Below are 24204 nucleotides of genomic sequence, written 5' to 3' on the forward strand. Positions count from 1 at the left end.
GGGAGAGTGGGGCTGGATGGGGGATATCAAGGGGAGGGAAATGGCCAGCGAGAAGCAGGGATGGCCAGGGGAGCGGGGCTGGCTGAGGGGAACCGGCTGGCCGGGAGGGGGATCGGAGGAATGACTGGGGGGAGAGAGTGGGAAGGAATGGGCCGATGGGAAGCGGGGCTGGCCCCAGGCGCACGCAGATCTTGAGGCACTGCCTGTCCCACACATGGTCCCGGCGGAGCACATGGGCAAATCCAGCCCCGAGGATTCCATCCTGTTCCAGCCCCGCCCCCCCTTTACTGTGTAGTTGCATGCTGCCTGGCTGATAGACACGCTCATGCAGCATGAGCGTGTCTGCCAGCCAGGCAGTACGCAACTACATATTGATACTCATGATAATAATAAAACTTGTTTAATTAGAAAATACCGGACATTTATATGTCCGGTATTTTCTCAATTTGTTTCCCAGACAGAAAGGTTAATACCAGATTGTCCGGTTCAAAACCGGACACCTGGCAACCCTACTTTCCCTCTTGTTTTCCTCTTTATTTCTTGGTGTATATGGAAGATTTCACAGATTATTGGACTTTTTTCTGAGACAAGCCTAGATGAGTATGGTTTTTGTTCCACTATTGTTTTACTCTCAGTTTTCTTAAAAATCAAATGTATGTGCTAAGTGTAAAATAACTAACCCTGAATTATTCAGATTCATGTATCTGCAGGATCTTAAAATGACATACCCTGCTGGCTTCCCTAAGCACGTCCCATCAGCAGCTTTCTATGGATCAGCATGGCTGATGCATTGTTTCATGGGATGACAAAAAAAAGCAAACAGTTTAAAAATATCTTGTTTATGGTCAGGGACTCTGCCTACCACTGCAGAGCAGGTAACAGGGCCCATAATATAAATAATTAAATACAATGATTGCCTGTACATTTGTAAAACGATTTGAGTATGAACTGTTTAGATCGGGGGTGGGGAATTTCAGGCCTGGGGGCCCACTTGCCTGGATCCATCCCTTAAGGTTCAGGGATTCCACTCAGCATTAGGGAGCCCACACTGGTGTTTCAGGCCCCACACCACCGCAGGGCTGGAGCACACAAAATCTACTAGCCTAGGCCTTCCTAGACTCCAGTATGTGGGGAGTGTCTTTCTCCTTCTCAGTCAGGGGCCGTGTCAGTGAATGTTTGTTTGTTTTTCACTTCTGTGTGGCCCCTGACTGATTTTTCTGTGAGTCAGCAGCCATCAATCCAAAAACAGTGTTCCACCCCTGGTTTGGGTCATGGTTAAGTGTTCTTGATTTATCCCATATCAGGAAAATTATTAAATCTCAAGAAAATGGATTAATTGATAAAACTCCATTGACTTCTTGGGAGCAGGGTCAGGCGCTGTCTGAGTTTTCACCAAAGGAAGTTAAATACGTGGGACAGCACTTCTGAGATCATTGAGGATATCTCCTTGCAACTGCAGGCTCCTGTCTGCAAGACGTTGTCTGATGTTACCATAGGACACTTGAAGTCAAATTAAAGACAAATCAAGGGTAGGGCAGGTTCCAGGATAAACAGACACAAAATCTCTTCTCTCTGGCGATTGTAGGTTCTGATCCTGTGAGCTGCAGGACATGGAGATGGCAGGATGTGTGACCTCTTCTCATAGCATGCCTGCATGCCTGCTCTGACATTCCTTGACCTGGCTTCAAGGTCTTGGATGAGTGGGGTTACACCAGGGATATATTCTGTTCAGATCTGCATTATGCCAGGTATTAATCTGGTCTCATGTGTAGAAGTGAGACTTTTAACACCGCAGCTGCAGCCCAAGATCCTGCTGCATTTACTTAGAATTCTGTTTTCTGCCACACAACTTACATATGAATCCTGCTCTGCTTCTTGAAGGCCTTTGCTCAAACTCCCAAGACCAGGAGCTCGTGCTTCCTGCAATTCCATTCTGCAGGACCGCATGTAGGAGTTGCTACAGTCCATTCTTTAAGCTAAAAGAACTGCCTTGTGGAATGGAAACATTTCACTAGGTTGCCCTTTAATTGTTTGAGCACTGACAGTGCATCTAGCCCCATTTAAAGTGCAGAAGTCCTTGCTACAAAGGATCTCTGTCTACAGAGATGCAGAGTAGTTGCTAAACATTATTATACATAGGTTCACTCATTTACCTTTCTGTTGCTGCTGAATATTTCCTTTACATATATTTGGTACATGGGGGTGGATTATTAATATTGCATTTGTCATAGATTCTTGTGATTTTCTTATAATATCCATGACACAGAGACAATGGGAGTTCTGCAGGTGAAAGTGACAGTTGACAACGTGAACCAATTTTTCTGAGAAACTTGGGAGCTGCCTGTATCAAATCTGAGCAGCGTGGGAGACACACATCAGAAATGCTGAGAATAAGGGCTTGTGCTTTCTCACGTGGTTCCAGGGATGGAACACAAAACCACTCAGCAAGCCTCAGAACTTGGGTGAGTCTCTTCCCTGAGGTGAAGTGTTTAAAGTTACTGGCTCTCTCTGGTGCATACATACTGTTCTGATTATAATTTAGCCTCTCTCCCAAAAATAAAACATTATGAGGCCCAAATCAGTGTTTAATTCAGGGGTGGGCAATTATTTTTTATGGGGGCTACTCTAATAATTTGGTAAGTGGTTGAGAGCCATGCTCTTCCATTATATTAATGGAAGAGGTCCAAGGCTCTGGGATGGAGGTTGGATGCAAAAGGGAGCTTGGGGTAAGGGACTGAGCTGTGAGATCTGGGAGGGAGTTTAGGTGAAGGAGGGAATTGTGGCCTGGGGCAGGGAACGGAGGTGCAAGAGGGGTGACAGAACCTGGGTGGGGATTGTGACCTGAGGAAGAGATACAGAGGTGTGTGTTGTGACCTGTGCCAGGGGATTGGAGTCCACGGTCTGGGAGGAGGCATGGGTGCAGTAGAGAGTTCTTGCCTGGGGGAGGGGTGTAGGAGGGAGTGCAGGGTCTTGGAGGGGGTTGTGACCTGAGGCAGGAGTGCAGGAGGGGGTACAGGGATTTGAGTTGTGACCAGGGACAGTGGATTGGGGTGCAAGGTCTGGGAGAGGGTTGTTACACCTGGGGAGGGGTGTAGGAGGAGGTGCAGTGTCTGGGAAGGTGAATGGGGCTGGAGTGGGGGTGCAGAAGGTTTTGGGTTATATGGGATGGGGTGCAGAGGGTTTGGGGAGGAAGGGCCTTGGTCATCAATGCAGGTTCTGGCTGGGAGACCTTACCTGGGTGGCTCCCAGCCAGCAGCCCAGCAAGTTCCTTAGCCAGGATCCCTGCCTTCCACCCCCCTGTACATACTCAGAGGAGCTGCAGGGGCCATGTTTGCAGCTGTGAATGCTGTAAACTCAGGAGATGGGAGGTAGGGCACTTCACATGCTATTTGTCCTGCAACCAGGCAGCTGCTATTGGCTGGAAACCAGCCAATGGGAGCTACTGGAGGCAGGAGCAGAGTGAGAAGGCTCTCCCCCTCCTCCATATTCTCAGCCTTCAGAGATGCATTCGTGGCCTCACAGCCGGCTTTTTTGAGTGTGGGGCAGGCAGGGAGCTGGCTGAGTTTCACACATGCCGTATTTTCTCCAGCTCTGCTCAAAGCAATCCTTTTACAATAAATACTCTGAATTTTTCATGTAGCTAGTTGAGTACATCAATTTTTGTAATATCCTATTAGTGCAAACTGGCCTTATACAGCATCAGAGTCCCTTTGTGCTGGGGGGGCGGGGGTGTACACATAGGAAACTATTCCTGCCCCATATAGTTTACAGTTTAATACAACCAATGTTCCCCATAAACTGAGCTTTTGGGCATCTGCCAGGAGAGATTCATATGCCATCTAGCTGATTAGCACAGCACCTAGAGCCTTTCACAGCCAGCAGCATGTGTTTGTATTAGTGGTGCACATCTGCACATGACCTGATGCATATAACAAAATTTACTCTATACATGTATGGCAAAATTAGCGGGAACATTGTACACAATCAAAATAAAAGAGTTATTATTCCCATTTCACAAACAGGGAACTGAAGCACACAGAGATGACATAGCTTTCTCAAAGTCACACCAGAAGTGTATAAAAGAGGCAGGAATTTAGACAAGATCCCTTAGGCAGCAGACGGAAAGTATAGTATAAATACATAACACAGAACATTTGTCATGTCGTTCAGTGGCAGTGCTGGGCATGCTATTTTTTTTAAATGTGCTTAGTGTTCCATTACATGGCACCACTATTCTAAATTGTAGTGTATGATAGAGTATTGTGTTTGTGTTTTATTTTTACCTAAGTTAAAATTCAGAGATTCTGATACGTAAGCAAAGATGTTCAAATCAGCAATCCCTTTATTCAGGACACTTTGTGTCAATGAAAGCTGTTACCAATTCCAGTAAAGGTCAAATCAGGATACAAAGTATAAACACCTCTTGGAACAGAGAAGACCATATTTATATAGTTATTTTGAAGGTTTCATCACAAATATCAGTATTTTTCCACGTGGGCACACTATGCTCCATTTTCATGTGTATGCTGTGATTAACAGGAATCCTATGCTCACCACATGGAATACCAGGCTTAAGTACAAGATGTTTTTTATACATTTTCAAAAGCTTCAGAATGGTAGCCAAGTTAGTCTGTAACAGGAAAAACTTAAAAAACAACAAATAGTCTAGTAGCACCTTAAAGACTAACAAAACATGCAGAGGGGATCATGAGCTTTCGTGGGGACAACCCTCTTCTTCAGATGACTGGACTATCGTGAGCTTTCATGGGCACAACCCACTTCTTCAGATGAAGTGGGTTGTGCCCACAAAAGCTCATGATACCATCCACATGTTTTGTTAGTTTCTAAGGTGCTACTAGACTATTGGTTGTTTTTTAAGTTTTTCTTTTACATATACATGTAATTCTATAGGACTATGGTGTCCAGCCAGTTCTGAAGCAGTAGTCATTATAGTGCAGGGGTGGGCAGAAAGGCCTCAGCAGACCAGATCCAGCCCAAGGAGGCCCTGATGTTTCCCCACCCCCAGGGCCAAGCAGGGCCTAGGGACAGCGGAGTGCGTAGCACTTACAGTCAACCCTGGAAGTTGACTCTAAGCCCCGCGTGCCTGAGGGCAAGAAGCAAGAGACTTCCCGCTCCTCCAAGCCAATCAGGACTTGGGGGCAAAAGGGAATGCACAGTGGCTATTATAAGCATGCCTGAGGGCAAGGAGCAAGAGACTTTGTGCCCCTCTCCTCTACTGGCAAGCCAATCAGGGCTTGGGGGTACAGGGACGGAATGTGTGACGTCTCCTCCTGCCCTAGGAGGGGCGCAGCACTTCTAAGCACTGCACACTCCTTGCAGGACGGGAAGGATGAGAGGAGACTTTGCATGCTCCCGCTGCCCCCAGGCCAATCAGGGCTTGGGGGCAGAGGGAGCACATGAAGTCTCCTCCCTCCCTGCAAGGGGCTCAGCACTTAAAAGTCAACCACCAGTTGTTGTTCAGCTGGCAGTTGACACTAAGCACGTCACTTCCTTGTAGGGCAGGAACAGGGATCAAGGGACTTCACATGCTGCCTCTCCCCAGGCCCTGATTGCATGCAAAGTCTCCTCCCACCACCAGAACCACAGGTACCTAAAAGGAACCGACAGCTGTTCAGAACTTTGCACGCTCCTCCACCCCCAGAGCAATCAGGGTCTCTGGGTGTGGAAGCACAGAAGTGTGCTGTTCCCGCCTGTGGCGGGGTGAGACAACCCCGCCATGATCCCCAGCTGTGGGAGGCCCAGGAGGGTGAGAACACCGGCGCCCATGCCACAGAGGAAGCAGCCGGGAGGAGTCTGGAGCCACTGGGCAGGGAAGGAGATGGGGCCACGCGGAGAGCATGGACCCCGCACACCAACACAGGCGGGGCGCAGGAATGTGATGTCACGCCCCCCCCCCCCGGATGCATGATGTCAGTTGAACACCTGAGGACTCCCGTAGGGGAGGGGTTAAGGCTGGAGAGTGGGATGATGTCATCCACAGAGGCTGGGGGCAATCACATAAGAGGGACACATGGACAGAAGAGGGACAAAGAGGAGCGGTACGGGGTGGCGGAAGCACAGAAAGGAAGGTGCAGGAAGGAACCTGTGTAGGGGAACCTGGGGGCAGGGCCACAATGAGCACTCAGCATACTGGGGAGTTGAGCCCAGGTGGCGGAGCTAAGCAGTGGCCCACAGCAGGGTCGCAAAACTTGCAAATAAACGCGTTTAGGGGCAACACCCCCATCTGCTAGCGTAGGGAGTTTACCTCCCTATGTTAGGGCCCTGGGTCGGGGCCCAGGAGAGTGGGTGGGCCCGGGCCCCCCTCTCCGCTGCCCAAAGGCAGCTAGCGAGACTCAGCCAAGTTTGGTGGATCGGCCCCAGGACAATCATCCAGTACCCTTCGTCTAAAATGTATGGTGATGGGATGCGGGGCAACGCATAGTTTAATAAAAAAGTTGTAATTGGCATAGACTACACGTGTAGACGCATAACACCGCCCCTCTCGCCTGAGGCCCTACGTCTTCTGGGATGGGCCAGGGTCACTTCAAAAACTTCTGAAGTAGCCCCCAGTCAAAAACTATTGCCCACTCTTGCTAGGGTGGCTACTGCTATAGCAATCTAGCCACGCTCAACTAGCTAAGTAGCCACATGTGGCTAATGGCTTGCATGTTGGACACCACAGCTATAGGACCATGTTGCATTTATGTGCACTCCAACCATGGCAGGGGACTATAATATGGAGAATATTGATGATATCCTATTATGTGGCAAGGACCCAAGCTTGTAGCTTTAAGTTTTTCTGTGTTCACCATCCTAACACAGTTTACTCCCATTCAGAGTACAAAACAGAACAGTATTATAACCAGGCTACAAAGGGTTTTCCAACACCACTTAATTATAGATGGGTTCTAGTATAGATTCCTTGGCCTGTATATACAAGGAACTTTTTCAAACCCAAGAACAGTGGTATTTTAAACCAGGCTATTGGCTCAGAAGACACATTTGAAACCACAGTAGTAGGAAGAGTGTTTGACTATAGCTCCAAAGCTTAGTTTTTGCTTACAAGTTCCCTTGATGGTTCAGATCCAGCAGTGTCAGCAACACTAGGGCTGCCTCTAGACTGGCAAGATTTTGCGCAAAAGCGTCTGCTTCTGAGCAAAATCTTGCCACCTGTCTACACTGGCCGCGAGTATTTGCGCAAGAACACTGACTTTGTATTGTACAAACTCAGTGCTTCTTGCGCAAGTACTCTGATGCTCCCGCTCAGGGATAAGCTCTCTTGCGCAAGTATTCTTGCGCAAGAGGGCCAGTGTAGACAGCCAAGTTAATTTCTTGTGTAAGAAAGCCCGATGGCTAAAATGGCCTTTGGAGCTTTCTTGCACAAGAGAGCTTCTACACTGGCACGGATGCTTTTGCGCAAAAGATGTCTTTTGCACAAAAGCATCCATGCCAGTGTAGATGCTCTCTTGTGCAAATACTTTTAACTGAAAAACTTTTCTGTTAAAAGTATTTGCGCAAAATCTTGCCAGTCTAGACAAAGCCTAGGAGTTTTAATATATACAGAGCATGGATTGCTGCCACAGTTTAGTATGGTGTTCTGTCCCAGCAAGTCTACTCTAGTGATGTTGGCATGTAACTGCTTACATGATTAAGCAATAATCTAATTGGTTCATCAGTTAACCCTAATGGTTACATGCACCCCCTCCCTGCTGCCTCTGTGGCAGAGGTAGCATGGGGAGGGAAGGCAGGAGCCATCTGCCCCCCTGGACTGCTGCCTACCCCCCATCTCCCACAGAGGGAGCAGGTTGAGGGGTGGGAAAGAAGGGTTCCAGTGTTCCTGCAGAGCCTCCTGGCCTTTTGTGTGATTGCCTCTGATACAGAGGCAGCAGCAGAGCGCCAGGGGGAGAGGCAGGCAAGAGCCAGTACACACAGGAATCCGGCTTTCAAGCCACCTCCCCGAGTGTGTCAAATTTCATGGAGCCACCACTCCCCCCCCCCCCCCCACACCCACACACTTTCTTTCTATCAGAGGTAACAAATGGGAGGCTGGCGGGAGCTGATTACTCAGCAGTTACATCTTCACACAAACATTTTTTAACATCCCTGGTCTATTCAGCATGTTGTTAAAAATCCAGCAGCAGTAAGAGGTACTGCTAGGATTTTTTTTAAAGGAAGTTACTCTAGGGCAGACCAGCCAATCTGCAGATACATCTCACCTGGGGCAGAACTGCAGGAGCATGACTCTTTATAGTACAGCTGAGCCCATAACATGGATTAAACTCCATAGTCCAGGATGAACCTCTCTGGTCTGGGAGTCTCTGGGCTGGCGATGTTGCTGGATGAAAGAGTCTCACTGTCTGGGAGCAGGGGCCAGATGGGAATCTGGTAATAGAGGGGGCCAGCAGCTAGGAGCAGAACGAGTCCAGCAGACATAGGGGTGGGAGCTGGGAGCCTGTCTGATGCTGGCAGTGGAGCCTAGTGGCCTGAGTCAATAGTCAGGAGACTGGTGGCCCCCCCATCCCCCTGGAGAGCCCAGAGGTCAGCAGCAAAGGGGCCAGGCTTGACTTTCCTTCGTCTGGAAAATTCCCTCATTCAGAACACATCAGGTCTTGAGAATGCAGGACCAGCCAGGATGGTTCTATCTGGAACAGAACCAGCTCTCTTTCTGATTCAACAGAGCAGAAAAGGCCTCTCTACCAGTAGAGGCACAATGTGTATCACAATTTGGGGGAGTGATTCTCAGGAAGCATGGCTAGCTGCATCCCTAGTGGTTTAGGCACCCATTCCAGCAACAGGTGTGTTGTGCATGAATTTGCTCATGTGCTTTCTCAGTTCATATGCAATTAAATTGGGGATGGGCTTGTACCATCAATTTAGTGTCAGTGTCAGACCTTCCCACAACTCACCTGCTTGCAGAAGCAGGCTTTTCATTACCGAGTTAGATCCCAGTGCTCTAAGCTCTTGCATATAACCTTAGGTCCACACTGAGCACCAATGCAGAATAGCAAGGGGAACAGTCTATACAATTGAGGTTTTAGAATCTATCATCCCCAGAATCTCAACACAATTTTAGGGTGCTTCACAGGTGAGATTTTAGGTTGAGACTATCTCTAACTAGAACAAAGAAGTTAGCATTGTTTTAAACACCTCTCCAATACCTATGTTAATAAGAATGTGTGAAAATGGTGCCTTTAAGCTTTGTTCAAAGTCTTTGGTAGGAAAGGGAACTATGTTCTATACAGCAAAGTTCTGCTGCTACAGATGGGGGAGGGGGAGGGGGAGGGCGAGGACAAGGTATGAATAAGAAAACAAATGCAATGTGTTTAGAATTCCTCAATGTGAGCACTTCATTTTCTGTTAATACTGCATAACTCAGAGAAAAATGCAAGGCACACTCACCTTGTACATCATTATCTACAAAGCTTAGGCACTATAAACAGCAAGAGGGAATATATAATCATAGTCCCTCACAGCTGCTCCAGCTTCACTATTTTTATCATTTGAAGCTTCTAATAGTTTCTCTGCAACCTCTGAATTTGACAGGTTATAGCTGTGGTAGGATCTGTCCCAGAAATAGTGTATACACTGCAAACTCACTCTTTGAAAGTGTCATAACAGAAGAAAAATCCTCTTCCCTCCCCCAAGTTTTAACATAAACATGGTTTCAGAAGGCTCACAAATAGGTATCGTACAATGCAAATAAACCTCTAATAATGGCACAGGATTTTTTTGTTTTAGGAAACTTGTGTTACTGTAGTTAATGCGGGAGTCAAACAGACTTATTATTCAGCCCAGTTACTTAGAAGCTCTGATACCCCAGAGTATAAATAACCATTACTACGAAGCTTGGATTCTGTTTTCAGAGAGCAGTCACTAAGTAAACACTGAGGAATCCCTTTGGAAAAGTACATCCTGAAAAAAAGTCAGTGTGTGTCAGGCAAATAAATGAGCTGCCAGATATAGTTACAAAAGCTTCTTGTTACTTGCATGTCCAGATCTACTATAGTAAGCAATACGCCTTGTGGTGTTAATCACAGGTGCTGAAGGGCTTCTAGGCCTTGTTCGGTATAGGAGTCATCTTTGTTTGAATCTGCCCATTCGCCAAAAGAATCCTGGAAGTGAACGTTTTTCTGTGTCGCTTGCATGGATCTTTTATCACGAGAGAAGAAACTAAACCTTCCAGAAAGGAAGAAAGACAAGTTAGGACCCAGTAGTTTGGAGACACTAGAGATAAACAGGATACATGGTGCAACAAAACTTAGAGCAAAAAAACTGTTTGCATCTGCAAGTTGAAGGCAGTGACACCTGATGGAAAATGTGTCAAGCATTATTCAAGATTAAGTCACTACCATCGTTAGCTGCTTTGTTACAGAAGCTTCAAAATAAGCTTTAATTGCTGAAACCTATAGACACATGCAGTCTTAATTTAAGTGTATTAGTTTAAAAAAACTACAAAAGGATTAGTTTTATGCCATAAACAAAGGAAATTGGCATCCTGCTTTTTTCCACATGAAAACACTACAATCAGTGTGCGCCATAAGCTGTGCACTTGTGCAGCCACTCAGGAGAGATTCAAATGTGGCCCAGCTCATTAGCAGAGTGCCCCCTGCTAGATTTTTGTTCTTGCTAATGGTGCAAATTCACACATGCCTCGGTGCACATGGAAAAATTTATTCTGCACATGGATGGAAAAGAACAGTGACAACTGACTACAATATGCTTTTAAGCAAAAGAGAAAAATTAGACAGGGGAGAATAAATATAATAGTCACTAACATTTTAAAGAAATATTGAAAATGAATACTTTTAATAAGTTAGGCCCAGTTTCAGCACACACCTAAACATGGATGCAAGTGTTTTGTAGGATGAGTCATATTTAATACATTAAATGTATACATCATTTAACCACAGACAATGCATGGGTGCTCAATTAACGGTGCGTGTGAATATATACCATTTTAATAAGCCTGTGAACTGCAATTAAAAAATGCAAAGCTGGTACTACATAAAGTCAAATAGCCTTTTATTAATTTTCCTTGTTCATATGGCAGAGAAGTTACCAGCTGAAGCAAAATAACGTTATACATACAGTGAACCATATTCTAAAATGCAAAAAGTGTTCGTGCAATGTTAAAATATCACTGTATGTTGGGAAATGCAAAAGTTAAGGTACCATCTTCAGCGTTAACCACCATGCATATCCTTTGATTTTTTACGATGCTTTTTTTTTAGGACTTTGTTCTCTTTATATAGTACCTAACCCAGTGGAGTCCTGGTCTACGAGTGGAATCCTTCGGTGCTACTGTAATATAAACATAACAATACTTCATTATGCTACTTCTAAAGTACAGGATAGAAACTAGTTTTAAGTGCACTCACATCCTACAAGTTAACTTTGCTGATGGGACCTTAATGTTTGCATTTCCTAACTTTTTGATTTTAAGTCTCCAGCCTTAGCATTGTAGCATCTTTCCATTTAAATTACCTATGTGTTTTGAGAAAATGTATGTATCGGCACTACCTTACCACTTTCACCTTGGAGCTTGCAAATTCCATATGCTGCATCTGTTTTTGGTTGGTTGTTTTGGTATTGTTTTTTAAAATGCCTGATTCAAGTGCTGCTGGCAAAAGCCCACTGCTTACTAGGGCTTTCCTCTGTACATATTTGTTCCTGCATTTTCAAGTGTTCATAACTAACAATTTTCAAACTTAGTAAAACACACTCTTCAGTGAATTTGGCTGCATTTACATGCTGAGTTTAATGGTTCAAAGTTCAGCCATCTTAATTACTCTCAAATTATGAAGTAGGAACATGGGTATTTTATATATAAAACTTTATTCTAAATCCAGCTGAAGAAATTTTGGTAAAATTTAAAGTGCTGTTGGGCCAAGAAAGCATGGAAATGCTCAGTCCAAAAGTTGAATGTTTAAAAAGATTTCAAATTATCATGAAAAGGGAAGAAATTTAGAATGAAAAAAATATTTCGCAGCCTTAAGTACAGTGGTCACTTAACAGGACCATCATAATAGCAGTGAAAATTCAACTAGAGCATTAGCATTAGGCAATGACTTCTTTTCATACAGCCAGGAATATAGTTGTAGAACTTATTATAAGTATACATAATCTTATAGTTTGGAGCATACTACATAGGAGACCAAAATCCACAGTTAAAATGTTCTCAGACATGTAAATGATGGCCTCTAAGTAAACACTAGGAGTTAAAATATTGGACGCTATATTCTGTAAAATTAATTTGTAGCAGGTTAATAAAATGACAGATTTAAACAAAACAGGCTTAGTAAGCGAAATTAACAGATGTTGATTAAAATGCTCTTATTAATTTCTTAATGGGTAATGGACAAATTGGTTTATCTTAGTAATATTAAGACAAAGTAATGGAACAATATGCAACACAGTGGATTTAGACAGTAAAATTAATATGTACTGATTGATAATTCTGATTGGCAGCTTTTGAGTTTGCAATCCCATCGTCAGCCAATGAGAATCCCACCAGCATCTTAAATTAAAATACATGAGGGTCATGCAAAAGAAAACCACAGTGCAAAACATTTTAAAAATTCCTACAAGGGACACAAGTCTTCTTATTGGCTGCAATGTGGGATCATCTGGAATCAATCCAGCTGCTACCATGGGCATTATGGCTGTAAAGATCCTAGTCAGAAAAGTACAGGCACAGAAGAGATAAGACATTCCATAATAGACAGGTAAACAAGATACATAGGGTTACTTTGAAAAATAGGGTTACACATGGAAGTATCAAAGGATAGATGGAAAGAGGAAAAAATTGTATTTGCATCATCCACAACAGTTGCTCACTAGCACTTCTGGGTTAGAGAAATTAGTAATTAAAATCTTGTTACGTCATTCTAAATATTCATAACTGAGAAGTCACATTTCTACCATGATGCAGCACACAGCCTTGGTGTAATTCACTAAGGGGGAGCAATGCAGAGCATGAGACTACATTGCTTTTCCAGTTACAGGTTTGAAAAAAGACACATACATAATGGTGAAGTGAAGGATTAAGGTGGATGATAAGAAATACAAGCAGTGCTCTTCTTCCACTAGCTACAGATTTTCCATGGATGTTGGCATAGGAAATAGGGTTAGAAATGATTGATTTTAAAATTAAGGGTACTGCTAGTGACAAAACTGATACTGTCAAGTTTTTTAATAACACATCTGAAGACTTGAAATATACCCCACTGTATTTTACTTGGATAAAAAGGGCCCATATGGCTGTTCTGACAGCTCCTGCATCTATATACATGCAGAAATGCTAACCACAGGTAGCTGTGACACTGGTTTTAAAACCTTATAACTCTGCTAGAAACATTCATCTAGCTCACTTGCTAGAATGCAATTTTTATAAGCATCCAGCCCTTTTACTGCATGTCATTCCATTCATGCAGCTTAGAGGTACACTCTGAGTGCTGAAAAATCCTGAGCATGAGAGGGTACTTGGGCTACTTGCTCTGTATAACGTGGCCCATGTCAAGCCACAGGTCCATGGCTCAACAGGGTTGTGGATTTGTTTCAAGACAGTTGATTAGGGATAGACAGTTGCTTTTATTAATCTCACTTCGTCACTACTATTACAGGCTTAATATTGCCAGATGGTTACACAGCTACTACAAAGTTATACAAAAATCAGCATAGGAAAAGCAATGCATATAAGAGTAACAGGCACTTAGAAATGCTTACGCCCATTTAGTCTGCGGGAAGTCTCGTTCTGGTCACCTTGCACCCGGCTGCAGTGGACGTGGCTCCAGCTATGGGGATTCAGGACACCCTTCGAGGTCTAGGTCCCTGTTGAGACTCAATGGGCATGGGGCTTTCTACACTAGTTATGCTACAGTTGTTTACCGGGTGTACATGTACCTGGCTCAACGCCATTCTTCACACACTTATGAGCTGAGACAGACGTCACACTTGTTTACCACTCAGTAGTTTCCCAGCTCAAGACATGGGTTAGACCTGATAAAGCCCAGCTGCTGTTTGGGCTTGCAGCATCTCACACCATGCTAAGCTGGGTACAGCAGGGATGGAAACTTCCATTCCAGGCTTGCTAAGTTGCAGGTCCCACATATGACTTTCATGTGAGTTCACACAAGGCATCTTTGTCCATATCTCCAACACCTTCTGCTGTTCTAAGGACTCTCCTCCGCAGACACGGTCAATTGTGGCCAGTTTATTTTTGTGCTGTGGACTAATGTCAGTGAAGGATCAAGTTGAAAACCCCAGAGTCATTTTACTTGTGATCTAACGCATGTTGGAACTCTTCCTAACACAGCTGCCATAGTTGCTATTCTTGGATTCAAACATACATTGTTATACCATTAACCATCACTGGGACTTCTAGTATTACACACTGTTGCCCACTCACAAGCAGCTACAGAATTCAGACATCAGAACAAGACGTAAGACTGCTTCAGGCATTATCACATTTGTTTGTTCAGTGTACTCAAAGAAAAGGGTCTTTGCTGTACAATGTACAAACAAAACAGAGCCAGCATTTTTAATCCCAGGGCTCGTGTGTTTTCCCCATAAGTATCTCCTTGTGGCTGACATGTTCTCTCATCACATTCAACCATTTAGAGGAGTAGAGATGAGCTTAATAGTATATCAAGGTGGTCTCAGGAGATCAGTATCCCATTAATCGAGCATCTAAAAATTAAGCTCTAACCCCAGGGAGAAAAATATAGATTTCAGAACTTCTATTTCCTTTAACTGCATTTGGAAACGGCAACTCACCATTTGTAGGAGCAAATTGAAGATGACAGAGAATGTGCCTGATGTCCTTAAAATACTGTATTCACAGTGATGTGTTTTGAAGAGGCAGACATACAGCTCTTCCTAAGAGAATGGCAATAAATCTATTTACTTAGTTAGGCTTTCTTGATAGTCTGAATACAGGAATAGGAGCTAAGGATGTCAGAGTTCTAATCCCAGCTCTGCGTCTTTTCCAAAGGAGTAGTAGGGTCATGTTTTTCATCTGTTACATCTTATCCCAGTCCTACTGCAGGTTTGGAGATGTTACAGTAGAAACGTATAGTTGAGTTGTCCCTTCATAGGTTTAAGTAAGTGACTTGGTGCCTGATTTTGCAAGGTGCCGAGCAGTACGGAGCATCCACAACTTCCACTGGAGTCAGTGGGATCTGGAGCATGGGAGAGACTTAGCACCTTGCAGGATCAGATCTTAAGTAACATGACTAAGGCTCCCTCACAGCCACAGTTGTGTCTCCAAGCCCTGCAGCATCACTAGGGAAAGCTGAGGATTCTCTTCTATTACTTTGGCTGCACCTTTTTCCCCTCTGCTTCCTCCACTGTAAAATGGGAATAATGGGATTTATTTCCTATTTAGGCAATGAAATGGACATAGTCTCAGGATGTTGAAAATGTTCCTGGAGCAGGATAAGGGATAAACTGTATCCTTAACTCTCACTTGGCCAAGAAGCAGCTGGCTGACAGGCTGGGCTAAGTTACTACTTCTGGTACCTGAGTGGGTGAGTTGTAAACTGAGAGCCACCGAAGAAGACAATGAAATGGGGAGGAGGTCTTTTACATCCCTTCAGTTTCCTTTCATTTCAGACAAATCATATACACCCTCAGCATCTGCTAACCCTGGACTAAAGATTTGGAATGCTTCCTAGTTTGGGACTGCAGACTGCTCCAGCCTTGGAGAAAAACTGGTGCTAGAACTTCAGGCACTCCAGCCTTGAAGCTGTACATAAGTTCAAGACCCATTGTTATCCCAGTTAAATTAAAATAGGGAGAATAATTTCCCCGAATTTAACAAAAATATATAAAAGAAAGGGTCTTATTGCCTCTTTATCCCCCATTCCCTTGCCACACTTGGAAGAAATGGGGGAGGAAGAGAGCACAATGTGTTGCATGCCAGCTGACAAGAAAGCCAGTTCCCCGGTTCACAGCCCCCTATCCCAGCAAGAATAGGCCAGGGGAGCTCTATGCTCAGGCTGACATTCAAATGTTAAAAGAAGTTTTTGGAAGATGGGAACATGTAAAAACAGGGAGTTTAACTTTTACAAATAACATTAAAATAGTGGTGGTTATCCTCTTGCCTTTCCATTTATAAAAAGAAAGATCTGAATAGTTGTCTAGAAGCTTTCCAGAGCACTCCAGAAAAATCACTGATCAGCTAATAAGAGGTAAAACCCAGCAAGACAGCTACTCCAATGCTATTCATGCCATGACTCCCTGTGCTAACTCTATGTTAAAACTAAAGAGAACCAAAGAGAAGCGTGTCTAGTTACCATTGCTACCAAATGGGCTCAGTTTACACTTCTGTTCCATTTTTGCTCATGATAAACCTAATCCACAAGTTGCAGTCACGACTCTTCTGGTTATATGGCCATTCCCCACAAACAGGAAATCAGGTTGAACAAAATGAAGTATTGAATACAGCACAAAAACGGAACATTTACGATGGAAATGAATATATAAGATAAACCCACTAGTCCGAACAGGACATTCCCTACTTTTCTAAACACTTATAAGAGCATCATAACCATAATCGTGATCCAAATGCCAAACTCAAAGTACAATTTTCAGATACAAAATAAAGGATGGCTGAAGAAATTAGTTTATGGCCTGTTCTTGTGCACTAATAGCATGAGCCCCTACTTACTAGAGTAAATGACAACATTCCCAGTAACTTTACTGGAGTTTGGATGATCCCCTCAGGTCATCCACTGGAAGGCACTATATAAATCCAGGCATGATTTTTATATGGAAGCTGAATGTTATATGTGTAGAGGGATAGGATGGGACAATGCAACTAAATAATAAAGTGTCATATCCAAATAGCTTATCTATTGTTGAAGCAGTTTATATTATTCACAAAACATAAAAGCCTCTTAGTAGGTTCAAAAACTAGTATCTGTTTGGAACAAACAGACGAGGGAGTGAGCTGACATTAATAGATAAACTAACAAATCAAGTGCTTTAATAATTCAGTTTTCTAATCCTAACTGCTTACTAGGGATGTTAATTATCGTTAAAAATGTCAACCATTAATACTAGGTTTAACCGGTTAAGCTTGGAGCAACCCCCTACCTGTGGCACAGTAGACCCAGCTGGGCTGGAGCACCTTCCCCCTCCCCCACATCCACCCCGTATTGGGCAGAGGGCTGCTGCAGCACAGCTGGGCCAGCAGTTAACTAGTCACCCATGAGCATCGCCCGATATTGGGGACGTGGAGTTTACAGGTCTGGAAAAAAAATGGAGACAAGCCCCCTCTCACAGGGAAGTATCAGGCAAGCAAGGAGTAAACTCTGTGCTTAGACCTGATGCAGGTGTTCTGTATACAGGAAAATGGCAAGATTTGAGCCTGAGACTCAGATTCTCAGGATGCAGGAACCTATGAATATGGCTACTTAGTAATGGGAAGAGAAGGACACTGAACACCACACCCAGCTGTTATGTGCTTGAGTTTTTGTTTCTTTCTTAACCGACACATTCTACAGCTTTCAGGTGTGAAACTCAGAGGAGGTAGCTTGCCGATATTTTCCTGATGCTGACTCTGCTGTCTCTGCCCCAAGGAGTTTACTACCTAAATGTAAACAAACACACACAGGAAAAAGTGCCCAATATTACATTCCTAGTGCACCCAGATCTTGCACTGGACTCAGCTGCAATTTGGGGTGCCCAAGGAATGCAGGATCAGCCCTGAAACCAGACCACAGCCCATGGTGAGAAACCAGCAGCTCACTTTCATATGCGGACATGAATATCCTCAGAGCCTGAATCAGCTGACAAGATTGTTGCTAATAAAAGCAGGAATTTTAGTGGCTAACAGCTTGTTAGCTCACAGGCTGTTATATTCTATAGCAACATTTGCCTTCTACTCTTGAGCGTTATGAAACAGTAGTCAAAAAGGGAATATTAAAAATAAAGTGGGCTCCCCTGGTGTGAATTAGGGATGTTAAAAATCGGTTAATTGAATAGCCAATTATCCTCATGAATTCTTATCCATTACTCGACTAGTCTATAGTCCCTGGGGGTGAGGCCGACAGCCAGTGCACTCTGGCCTCTCCCCGAGGAGCCCCCTGCTACCCCTGTATCAGAAGCTGCAACAAGGGGTGCCAGGCGGGAGCTGATCTGCAAGGGGAGCCAGTTTAAAAAACAGCTCCCCTCGTGGACCAGCTGCCCGTCGCACGGGGTGACAGCATCCCCTGTCTGGGCAGGGTCTGAGCTCTGAGCCCTGGTGAAAGCCGGAACTGATCTGGGCTGCCTGCCCACCTGTCTCCTAATAATCCTAACAATCCCAGGCTCTGCTAACTTAAGTTCCACTAAGCCTGGGCTTACAATGCAATGTATTAGGAGCCACAGTAGGAGTAGGTCTCAGACCCTGCGCAAGCCAGGACTGAGCCAGGCTGCTGGACCAGCCTTCTAAAAAATGTACTTGCAAGGAGGGATGAGGGGGAGTAGGGGAGGGAATGCTTAAAGTCTGTAGTATTAACATATAAGCTTTTCCTTATCAGTCCATCGACTACACTATTACATCCCCAGTGTGAATCTGAATGTGATGGGCTGTAACCACCCTGAACTGGGGCTGCAGGGATTAAGCCTGGCTTCCTGGCCAAGAAGGCCCCACCCCATAGCCCTGCCCAACATGATCCTATTGGAGGCAAGATCTACAGGCCGGTGGAACAGCTCATCTGGGCTGAGTGCAGATGAGGGAGGAGTGCCATAGGAGCTCTTGGAGGAGAAGCACGGTGCACACAGATGCCATTTTCAGTCAGGTGGGAACTGCAGCAGAAGCCCCCCAGGGGAAAAGGGACAGAGCAGACTACAAGGGAGACACTGGTAGGAAGTGGCCCAGGGCAGGGAGGTGAACCCTGGGTACTTGACATCTTTTGGCTGAATTCCCCAACAAACTATTGGTGGTCCACTCCATCACTGACAGGGACCTGGGCTGGGACCCAGTGGAGAATGCATTCCTGGGTCTCCATACCCCCTCCATACCAACCCCTCAAGGGCTCTAACCATTCCTGGTACTATTGACTCTGGCTGCTAAGCCACACTGACTTGTGTGCAGGGACCTTCAACCTTGGGATGCACAGGGGACTGAGATCCAAGTAAGGAACCTCAGAGGCCCAACACCCCATCCAGAGAAGAGCAGGTAGGCTCACCCTGCGACACGGTACCATAAATGCAAATGCACAGAATACTTATTCTCCCTGTCGTGTGTGAAGGGAACCTCACCCAGATAGGCACCCACCCAGAATTAAATCAGTGCTATGTCCTGTTTTGTTTCATAAAAACCTATGAAATGTGTGTTCAGAGTATTCTTTATTATAGGCTTATTTCCAAAACAAGTGCATATGATATCACTAAATGAAGATTGAAGAGGGGGAGGAACAGAAACAGAAGTAAAACCAAGGCATTTACTCCAAGAAACATGCCCAGTTTGTGCTACTTACAGTCGTTTGATTCCAGATTCTGGCTGAGTGGAGGTTTTTGAATTAATTATTGATGTAGGTTGAGGAGATCTAGTTTCTTCTTCTGTTTCCTCACTTTAAGAAGAGAAAAAACCCACAGTTCTAGTTCTTTCATTATTCTGGAGAAATGTAGAATATAATGTGAAGGAGTTTTGTAAATTAAAAGAAACTAAGCACCTGATCCATGACCGATGAAAAGATTCCCATCTGATTTTAGTGGGCTTGGTTTAATAATCTGAACAAGTTGTTCAATTAGAGTGCCTTGTATTAAAGGAGGATATTGATAGAATAGGCATCACAGAAACTTGGTGGAATGAGGACAAATTAATGAGACACAGTCATGCCAGGGTACAAAATATATTGGAAGGACAGAACAGGTCATGCTGGTGTGGGAATCATAATATACGGGAAAGAAAATGTAGAATCAAATGAAATACAAATCTAAAAAGGAACACAAATGTTCCATAGCATCTCTATGGATACTAATTCCATGCTCTAATAATATGGATAAAGCAGTAGGGATATATTACCGATCACCTGACCACGATAGTGATAGTGACTAAGAAATGCGAAGGGAGATTAGAGAAGCTATACAAATAAAAAACAAAACTCAGTAATAGTGGGGTATTTCAATTATCTTCACATTTGACTGGGTACATGACACCTCAGGATGGGATGCAGGGATAAAGTTGCTTGGCACCCTAAATGACTGCTACTTGGAGCAGCTGGTTCTGGAACCCTCAAGAGGAGAGACAATTCTTGATTTAGTCCTAAGTGGACCAGAAGATGTGGTCCAAAAAGTAAATGTAACTGGACCACTTGGAAATAATTACTATAATATAATTAATTTTAACATCCCTGTGGTAGGAAAAACAATACAGCAGCCCAACACTGTGGCATTTAATTTCAGAAAGGGGAACTACACAAAAATGAGATTAAAAAAATTAAAACATACAGTGCCAGAAGTAAAATCCTTGCAAGCTATATAGAAACTTTTCACAAATACCATAATACAGGCATACCTTAAATGTGTACCCCAAACTAAAAGATACAGTAAGAGAAACAAAAAAGGACCACCATGGTTTAACCACCAAGTAAAAGAAGCAATGAGATAAATTATGTGGAGAATGGGTTAAAAACGGTGAGGTGGAAAAGTCTGCAGGTGATACTAAACTGCTCAAGATAGGTAAGACCAAAGTAGACTGTAAAGAGCTTCAAAAGAATCCCACAAAACTAGGTGATTGGACAACAAAATGGCAAATGAATTTTAATGTTGATAAATGCAAAGTAGTGCATATTGGAAAAAATAATCCCAACTATACACACAAAATGATGCGGACTAATTTAACTATATCCACTTGAGGGAAATCTTGAGAGTCAATGTGGATAGTTCTCTGAAAACATCCTCTTGTTGTGCAGCAGCAGTCAAAGGAAACAGAATGTTAGGAACCATTTATAAAGGAATAAAAGTAAGATGGAGAATATCTTATTGCCTCTATTTAAATCCATGGTACACCCACATGTTGAATACTGCATACAGATCCGATCACCTCATCTCAAAAAAGATGTCTTGGCATTGGAAAAGGTTCAGATAATGGCAATAAAAATTATTAGGGGTTTGGAACAGGTGCCATATGAAGACAGATTAAAAAGAATGTGACTTTTCATCTTAGAAAAGAGGAGACTAAGGGGGATATGAAAGGTATGGAGAAAGTGGGTAAGGAAAAGTTATTTACTTGTTCCCATAACATCAGAAGTAGGGGTCACCAAATGAAAGTAAAAGGTAGCAGGTTTAAAACAAATGAAAGGAAGTTTTTCTTCACACAGCGCATGGTCAGCCTGTGGAACTCCTTGCCAGAGGATGTTGTGAAGACCAGGACTAAGAGTTCAAAAGAGAACTAGATAAATTCATGGAAGTTATGTCCATCAATGCTTATTAGCCAGGATGGATAGGAATGGTGTGTCTAGCCTGTGTTTGTCAGAGGCTGGAAATGTATCACAGGAGAGGGATCAATTGAGGATTACCTGTTCTGTTCACTCCCTCTGGGACATCTGGCATTGGTCTCTGTTGGAAGACAGGATACCGGGTCTTTTGTCTGACCCAGCATGGCCATTTTTATGTTCTTATGGTTATGCATAAACTAAAAGGAACAGCAGGGGCTCAGCCAAACCCATTACAGTCAGTGGCAGTCTTGGCATCATCAGTGGATAAAGCCCTTACATTCTTTTAATTTACAAAAAAAAAAACTTTAAAAACAACAAATAATTCTGCAGCACCTTAGAAACTAACAAAACATGTAGATGGTATATGAGACTTTTAATTTACAAAACTCCTTCATATTCAAGTCACCCATGTTAGGAGTTCTGTAACTCTCACATGAGGAGGATTTATAAGGTTCATCATATGCAGCAGAGGTGCCATTAAAAACATCAGTTTTCTGTGTAAGCTTGTCTCTCTCATCAACAGAAACTGGAACAGTAAAAGCTATGACCTCACCCACCTGGTCTTTCTAATAACCTGGGATCAACATGGTAACAATATTGCAAATATTAAAAACCCAACATTCATACGACCAAGGTACCTGCAATAGCTTCTTAAAAACTCAGGACGGAATATTGCTGTGCAGTACACAGCAATCCCTAGAGAGCGGCCGGGTGAGTTTAATGGACCCTCCCCCATTTGAGAGACACTAACCATGTTTTGTGTTGATGAGTAAGCGCTTGACTGACAGTTCAGGAGATCCCAGTGTAGTCACAGAACAGGTGCAGCACAGAGAACAGTGAGACAGGCTTCCCTCACTGATGTACCTCAAATGGCAGAATCAACAGAGCTCCTACAGGGGCGGCTAAGCAGTTCTGTCGTTAGGGCCCATTTAGTTCTTGACCTCTATGAGGAGGCTGAAAATCACTGGCTGCTAATGAGAATAGTTTTAGGGTATTGGCGCTTGTCCACTCGACACGGAACTGTGTCCACCACCTCACTGCACTTGGGCCACAGAACAGGCCTCAGATGGCAATGCATTTTTGGCACTAGCCATGTGCTGAGACAGAGGCTGTAGGTAATGACAGAGGGTTTTTTAAAAGCTTATGAAAAGAGTTATGGTTTGGAGGGTGGAACAAAAACTGTCCTGAAATTACAGCTAGTATGGAAAGTATGGATGTTCAATAGTGATTAATTGAATAGTCGTGTAACTGCACATAATATTAGAAGTTACATGACTATTTAATAGTCCCTGGGGGCAGGGCCAGCAGTCAGGGTGCTCCCAACCCCCACTCCTGAGGAGCCTCCTGCCACCTCATGCTGCTACCTCTGTATCTGGCTCCCACCTGCCACCCCACACTGCTGTCTCTGATACAGAGGCAGCAGTGCGGAGGAGCATGTGGGGGGTGGGGGAAGCGGTTTGTATGAGCTGATACATACGCACAGGGAGCTGGCTTGAAAACTGGCGTCCCGCATGTATCGGCTCCTGCCTGCCCCCTCACCCTCCACATTGCTACCTCTCTATCAGGATCCCCATGGCACTGGTTCCTGCTCCCTCCAGCACTTGCTTCCTCATACAGGGGGAGAATGTGTGTAGCTTTGGCTTGTTGGTTAATTGTGTACTCGACTACAAGTTGACATACCTAATAGAAAGTAATGATTTGCCCCTCATCTGACTTAAAAAACGGGGGGGGAGGGGTAAGATTTTTGGTTGTTGGTGTTTTAATTCCTGATCTAGAGTCTCTTACTCTATTTTGTCACCAAAAAATGAAAGGGAGTAAAGAGCAAAAGAAAATGACACATACACGCTGTCAACATTTTTGGCAAATATTTCCATCGTCAAAAGGCCATTTTCTGATAAAGACAAAAGCTCTACGCATTTGTTTGATATTCCCACTACTAATATATCTCCGGTTTGGGGGAATATTAAAATTAGGGATGATCCTGAAGCAAACTCTTCCCAAACCTTTGTGAAAGTTGAAAAAAGCTCCAGATATTGGATGCATATCTACTTTGTCTTACGGAAGCCAAGAATCAGCTGATGTTTTTACATCCAGCCACTGGTTTCTCTCTATTCTATATCTATTCTGTACCTCCCCAACTGTAGCACAATGGAAAAGGCACAGGTAGCAATTCCAACAGTGGGCACCAACATACCTCTTATAATATAAAAGCTCCTCCTGCAGCAAAAATACTTTCGACTTTAGTTCATTCCGCTCATGCAAGACATCCCGTAGCTCTTGCAGAGTAAATCTTGGACGGTTGGGATCTTTTAAATCCATAGCCATTTTCTCAGATTCAGAGAGATAGTCATCATTGCTGGGTTCTGTCTGGAGGATGAAATACAAGCTTGAATTCACTCACTGTGCACCAAGAAAGTTTTACCTTTTCCTTAAGCTATGTCTACACTGGCAGATGTAAAGCACTGCTCACAGAGCACTGTAGGGAAACCACTGTTGTATGTCCACCCTGTGTTCTTCGTGATGGCAGAACACATCCACAGTAGCAGCGCTTGTACCACCACAGAGCAGTGTGTTGTGGTAAGTATCCCACTGTGCAATTGGCTCAGGGTTTGGAAGGGTTTGCAATGCAGCATGGGGCAGTCAGTGTCACATGATGCAGGTTTCCCAATCCCATTGCTTCATGGTCATCTTATGGATTTTGACAGCTGCTTTTCAATAGAGTCATGGGAAAGGGAGTGTATGGGTGTGAATGAGGGCATGTGGGACAAGGAGAAGA

At 44.0% G+C, this 24204-nt stretch overlaps 1 protein-coding gene and 1 long non-coding RNA gene across 4 annotated transcripts in view; both read right to left on the bottom strand.

The window, feature by feature from the left end:
- Positions 1-4324: 4324 nt before the first annotated feature.
- RILPL1 (Rab interacting lysosomal protein like 1) overlaps positions 4325-24204 on the bottom strand; it is a 52058-nt gene continuing 32178 nt past the window's right edge. For all 3 annotated transcript variants that reach the window (XM_089775333.1, XM_075898542.2, XM_075898541.2), the window contains 3 exons: positions 23623-23795; positions 19467-19559; positions 4325-10176 (listed from right to left, as the gene is read on the bottom strand). In XM_089775333.1, the coding sequence (XP_089631459.1) occupies positions 10032-10176; positions 19467-19559; positions 23623-23795 (411 nt within the window). In that variant the 3' untranslated portion in view covers positions 4325-10031. The remainder of the gene's footprint in view (positions 10177-19466; positions 19560-23622; positions 23796-24204) is intronic.
- Positions 11269-14769, bottom strand: LOC149520719 (uncharacterized). Its single transcript, XR_016348385.1, has 3 exons — positions 13726-14769; positions 12586-12673; positions 11269-11301 (listed from the first exon to the last, which is right to left on the bottom strand). It is a non-coding gene; the product is annotated as an uncharacterized LOC149520719 (long non-coding RNA).

This window comes from Pelodiscus sinensis, chromosome Z (assembly GCF_052426305.1).
Source record: "Pelodiscus sinensis isolate ZL-2025 chromosome Z, ASM5242630v1, whole genome shotgun sequence".
Classification (NCBI taxonomy): domain Eukaryota; kingdom Metazoa; phylum Chordata; order Testudines; family Trionychidae; genus Pelodiscus; species Pelodiscus sinensis.